The sequence below is a fragment of the Muscardinus avellanarius genome, assembly GCF_963383645.1.
Source record: "Muscardinus avellanarius genome assembly, chromosome: 1".
NCBI lineage: Eukaryota > Metazoa > Chordata > Mammalia > Rodentia > Gliridae > Muscardinus > Muscardinus avellanarius.
Window position 1 is genome coordinate 216,696,217 of NC_137786.1, and position 6,195 is coordinate 216,702,411.

At 47.8% G+C, this 6,195-nt stretch overlaps 1 protein-coding gene across 5 annotated transcripts in view; it reads left to right on the forward strand.

Annotated features, from left to right (window-relative positions):
* The window catches only part of TTC17 (tetratricopeptide repeat domain 17), a gene marked incomplete at both ends in the record, with an annotated part of 116,657 nt that extends 110,867 nt beyond the window's left edge, over window positions 1-5,790 (forward strand). For all 5 annotated transcript variants that reach the window (XM_080717759.1, XM_080717760.1, XM_080717762.1 and 2 more), the window contains 3 exons: window positions 2,230-2,349; window positions 4,041-4,184; window positions 5,659-5,790. In XM_080717759.1, the coding sequence (XP_080573885.1) occupies window positions 2,230-2,349; window positions 4,041-4,184; window positions 5,659-5,790 (396 nt within the window). The remainder of the gene's footprint in view (window positions 1-2,229; window positions 2,350-4,040; window positions 4,185-5,658) is intronic.
* Window positions 5,791-6,195: the final 405 nt, after the last annotated feature.

Genomic DNA, 6,195 nt, shown 5'->3' on the forward strand with positions numbered 1-6,195 from the left:
AAAAACTAGATTGGAGAAAGAAAGAACACAGGAAGCAAGGTGTGCTCTACCTGTCTCTTCTGTAATGGCTGGGAGTCAGAGACCATCAATCAGAAGTGGAGGATGAAATAGAATAATCCAAATGTAGGCCTCAATCTGAAGTTAGAATTAAGTGCTGAAATCTTATATATGCTAAAAAAAAAATAGCATCTCACTAGAAGATGACATGAATTTTTTTTAATATTATTAGGACACCGTAGCCATTTGGAAAAATATTTAATTGGAGCTACATGTTTTACTTTGCAAATTCTACTTCACAAATTATCCATTTATTTCAAGTGAATCGTCAGGTGTGGTGGCACACATCTGTGATCCCAGTTCATGGGAGACTGACACTGGAGGATTACAGGTTAGAAGCCAACCTCAGCGAGACCCTATTTCAAAATTCTTAAAGGGCTGGAGTGTATCCTGGAGGTAGAATGCCCCTGGGCTCAGTGCCCCTGGTGGGGTGTGGGGAGGGGGATCAAATGGATGCAAGATTTAAGCAAAACATGAAGTTACATAAGTTCTGAGGAAAGAGCATGGTAAAATTTTCTTGATGACCTTGGAGTGGGGAAGCCCTTCCTGACTATAGCTGAAAACCCCAAAAGTCACCAGAGATAAATTAATAAAATCTATAGAAATCAAAACTTTGATCACACAAAGCACTATGTGTCCAAAGGCAGACTGCAGATGGTGCACACATTACGTGTAAATCCTGGCCCAGGCGAGGGAGTGATCTCCCTACACACAGAGCTCTTTCCAACAGACATGAGAAGGGTGCAGAAAGACTAACAGAATGTAAGGGCAGAGGTCACAGAGAAATACGAAAGACTGCCCAGTATGAAAGGATGGTCACCTCCACTAATACGCAGGAAAATACACATGTAAAACACATTTTTTGCCCATCATATTGACAAAGGTCAGAGATTTTAATAACATACTCTGATCAGACTATAAGAAATGGAGACGTTCGTTTCTTATGTGTCTACCAAGAGATTAAATCCTTACAAGTGCTTTGGAGGACAGTGTGGCAGCTATCAAAATGAAAAGTGTATCTATCCCCCATGACGGCGGGTCCACATCTGGAAATGTACCCCACAGATACACAGGTGTAGGAATACACCTGTACAAGGCCGTTTTTGCAACATTGCTTTTAATAGTGAAAAACTGAGGAAGACGAGAATATTCATTAAGAATGATGGCTAAGTAAATAATGGTATATCCATACAGGAAACACGGCGCCGCTGTTACCAAAGAATGAAGAAGGTTTCCATACACCAATGAAAAAAAGCTTTAAGTTATATTGTTTAGTGAATAAAACCAAGTGCAGAAGAGTGTCACACCTTCCGTGAATACTAGGTCACCTCACATTAAACTGTCAGAGGAAATTCGAAACTCACTTGCTTGTATAAATCACAAATCCTAGAAGGATACATTGGAACTAAAAATAGCATTTACTTATGCAGTAGAGATGTGGAGGAGAGGGGCTTTTCTCTGTATAACTTTGTATACTTCCTGGCTTTTTAAAATTTTTTGTACTCATGCCTACCTGATAGTGAGATTCATAGCAATACGTTTACATATGCACATAACTTTATTTGCTGTTTCCTTCCCCAAACCTCTCTTTTCCCTCCTCACTTTCTGAGTTTTGAAACATATGAGTTTCAAACTCATATGAAACATGTGAGTTCAAAACATTAAATAAAATAGAACAGGGCATGAAATTTGGTGCTGCTGATTATTAGGTGAGTGGCCTTGAGCAAGCTGCTTCACCTCCTGCATCATAGTTTTCTCATTTGTAAAAAGGCTGTATGTCAGGTATGGTGGCACACCCTTGTAATCTCGGTACTTGAGAGGCTGATACAGGAAGATCGCAGGTTCGAGGCCAGCCTCAGCTACTTAGTGAGGCCCTCCACAACTCAGTAAGACCCTATTTTAAAACATAATAAAAGATAGAGCTGGGGGTGTAGCTCAGAGGAAGAATGCCCCTGGGTTCAATCCCCAATACTGCAAATACATACATACATATATACATACATACATACATACATACATAAAAAGGCTGTATAAAAACAGCAACATGGAGCTCGTAAGACTGGTCTAAGGATGAAGAGGGGTAGTCAGTCCTCAGGCGAAGGCTGGTGACTCGCGTTGCTGTTCTCAGTCCTAGTGATAAATCACCAGTCTCAGCTGACCATTCCTTTGCAGAACCAGACGTCCTGGGTGCTTTCCAGCATGGCCGCCCTCTACTGGAGAGTGAAAGGCCAAGGAAAGAAGGCAATCGACTGCCTGCGCCAGGCCCTCCACTACGCGCCACACAAGATGAAGGTGGGTGGACTCGGTGTGACCGCCCACTCTGGTCCTTGCCACCGCCCTGCAGCTTCTTCCGAGGTCACACTCACCTTTATAACGCTCGGCCACTAAGGGTGGTGCCATGACAGGATGGGGCGACAGAGCCCGCGGCCTGGCTCGGGCTGCAGCAAGCCTGTGGGCCCTCCCCACTGGTGCACCCCTGCCTTGGCAAGGCGGGACGTGAGGGAGGGCCTGCAGGTCCACCGTGAGCGTTACGACACGAGTGCCTCTTCTGCCCACTGCACGGTGACTACGCCAACTGAGGTGGCCGCCATCCTGGAAGTCTCTCTGGGCTCAGCTTGTGCCGGCGGCCCTGGAGGCCTCTGAGGCTCTTCAGTCACACTTGCTTCTGGGCACAGAGACAGAATGAGAATGCATTCCTTATATACACCGGCCAAATCCTGGTGCTTGTCTAACTAACTTCTCACCACCCCCCACCCGGGTTGGTTTTTTGGTTGGGTGGGTTTTGCTGTGCTGGGAATCAAACCCAGCGTCTCACAAATGCTAGGCAGGTGCTCTACCACTGAGCTTAACCTCCACACCAGCGCTCAGCTTCCCGTCTCATACACGCACGCACGCGCGCACAGCAGCCAACCCTGTGCAGTGTTGGTCTTTCCCAAAAGATGTTTTTGGCGTGGTGGCTGGGAATGTGCAGCTTTTTGCCGCACATTGGATGCACGTGTGCCAAGTTCCACATCACTCCAGATTTCATGCTTGCAAAAGGCACTGCGCTGTCTTCTTTGTGCAGGCAGTGTACAGAATACTGGAAGGAGCTCGGGCTCTACTCTTGGGCACTGCCAAGGCCTAAACATAGCCCTTCCTGGGGCCAGCCTGTGACTCTAGGCAGGTTATTGCACTTCTGTGGCCTCGTCCAAGGGCATGTGCTCCGGGGTGCCCAGTGAGGATGCAGAAGCGTTCCTTCTTTGTTTTCTCTGTGTCTCCTGTAGAACCCAGCACTATGCTATGTAGCCAGCAACTCAGGTGACATGTTTAAAGGTGGGAAAGCTGTAATAATAATAACGCAGCTACTAGTTCAGTCTGGCATTCTGTGTCTGCTGTGAGGCAGGGAAGGACAATGACTGCATCGGGGTCAGCAAGCAGGAGCCAAACAGAGACAGTGAGGCTCTGTGGGCTGGGGAGCCTCTGCTGCAACTAGCTGATTCTGCCGTGGTAGTGTGAAGACAGCTGCAGAAATAGGTAAAGAGAAGGGAATGGTTGTGTTCCAATAAAACTTGGCAGAAACAGGCAGCAGAGTGGGTTTGGACTGGCGACTAAAGTTTGCCAGCTCCTGCTCTAGAGGATCCAGTGGTCATTGCACAGAATATTCTGAGCCTAATATAGCTCACCTCAAGTATGGTCTGTGGACTTGTTATTACCACTACCATAGGACAAGAGTTTGCACCAGAATAAACCAGCCACATCCCTCAGCAGGTTGTTTTGTTTGTTTCAGGCAAGACTTTATCAACAAGAGACATGACTGATTTATGTTGTGGTACATCCTCCTGTTTTGGTCTTCCGTCCCAGACCACTAGCAGACAGTAGACAGGCACTGTTAACTGTGCTATTCTACCACTTACCAGGAAATACTAGTTGCATTCTTTATGATTAAAAATAATTTTAAAAGGATGAAAGCTCCACATTCTCTCTGTCCTTCCCCCTCTTCTCAGGACGTGCCCCTCATCAGCCTGGCCAACATCTTGCACAACGCCAAGCTCTGGAACGATGCCGTCATAGTGGCCACCATGGCAGTAGAGATCGCTCCACACTTCGCCGTGAACCACTTCACGCTGGGCAACGTCTACGTGGCAATGGTGAGCTGGGTGTGGACCGCACATAGCAGCTCCGCAGGGCACAGCGCACAGTTTAGGTGTCAAAGCCACTTTGACAAAGTCATTGTCCTCTGCCTTCCTCTAAGTTTTATGTCTACAATTGCCAGCTTCCACAAGGGCTAATTTGATAAATAAGGGGCTTGAGAGTTTGGCTTTGTTTTCATTCTTTAATAATGAATGAAATTTATCTAAGTATTTGCAATTCTAAGATTCTTCACCATGAGCCAAACAGTAGTAGAGGCAGGTAAACCCACAGCGTTCTGGAGACACCCTCGTTCTAGAAAACCTCACCTGCCACTCCATGTGACCCCTGCTCACGCGTCCATCTGCTTCCTGGGTCAGGTCCCTGTCACTATTCTCACGACGCCCTCTGCATATTTCTCTTGCTGTATTTTCACCTTGGTTTATAATTTTTTTGTTTAGGAGTCTGCCTCTCCCTCTAAACTGAGCTCTTAGGGACAGAACTCCTCTCTCTCTCCCTGCTCCCGACACTGCACGTAGTAGGTGCTCATCAAGTATTTAATGAACAATGAAAACCCACTTGTTTCATAGGTGCCATTTACAGAGAAAATGGCAAGGCCACCGTCCAGAGAAGCTGTCATTGCCAGATTTGTCATGAGAATCAGGCCATCCACTTTCATCTAAATGTGGTGCCACACACGGGGCCAGTCCCTAGGTAGTCTCCATACCAAGGCGGAGCGGGCGGCCCAGGCACTGAGCTGTGTGTCTCATCTCGACTTCAGAGGCAGGAAGTAGGACTTGGCCAGGGTAGCAGTGCTGAGCGTGCAGAATTCTCTCTCTGCTTCTTAAAATTGAAGAATCTATTCTTGTCCCCAGGAAATGTGAAATGTGCTACTATGAATGAAGAATTCTGTCTCATTGGGCCATGAGGAATCACTGAACCAGTTGGTTTGGACTTGAGAGTATTAGTCTCAGTAAAAAGACTCGCAACTTCAGTGTGGCAGTTATCATGTTCAAACCCTGTTCTTATGTTTAAGCATTGAAGGGAAAAAAGGTCTTTAAGATCTACAAGACTACTTGAGGCAGCTGTATTTACTTCCATCTCTCTTGCTACAGTAGAAAATGTAGACTCATGTGCCGGCGCCTTCTTCAGGCGTGAGTGTCGAGGTTTCAGTGAGATTTTTATAAATACCAGGCACAGTGCCTGGCACGTTTCAGGTGCTCGGTGTCGTTAGTTACCATCACTGCCATGACTGATCCTGCCTCTGGCCCTAGCCTCTGTAAAGCCGACCCACCCTTCCCCTGTGCGTCTCGGGCTTGGCTTTGTGGCGCCGCACACTGACAACAGGGCGGTCGTTTCCTTCCCGACCCCAGGGCTCTGCAGAGACGCGGCTGCCTGGAGACGCGCTGCAGGACTGTCACTAGCTCCGAGGCGCTTTCTGGACACCAGGTCGGGTCGCCATCCCTCTCACGTTTGTCCCTTTGCCCCTCGCAGGAGGAGTTTGAAAAAGCACTGGTGTGGTATGAGTCAACACTGAAGCTGCAGCCCGAGTTTGTCCCTGCCAAGAACCGGATCCAGACCATCCAGTGTCACTTACTGCTGAAGAAAGGGCGGCGCGCCCCTTAGCCAGGCCACCTCTCCTCTCCCTTTACTCGTGCTCTCAAAAAAAGAATCAGAAAGAGTCTAATCATGGTCGGTATCTACTTCTAATGATGCGTGTGAAAATAACTGAGTAAGACTTATAACAGGACTTTTACGTATTTGGGAATTGGTTTGGTTTTGGTTTTAAGTTCTTTCCCCCAGCCACCCTCAGGCGTCTTCAGCAATACAGATTTCTTAAGAGGAATGTGCAGCCTAAAGATACCGTGTGAATGCTGAGCCAGGACACTTCTGGAGCCGTGCTGACTCTGAAACCTGGAGGCCGTCAGGGCTTTCCTCGGTGGCCCCGCTGGCCTCCCCTCGGAGGAGGCCGGCTCCGCCCTGCACATCCTCCGCTTCCGTTGTGGCCTCTGTCGTCGATGGAGACGCGAG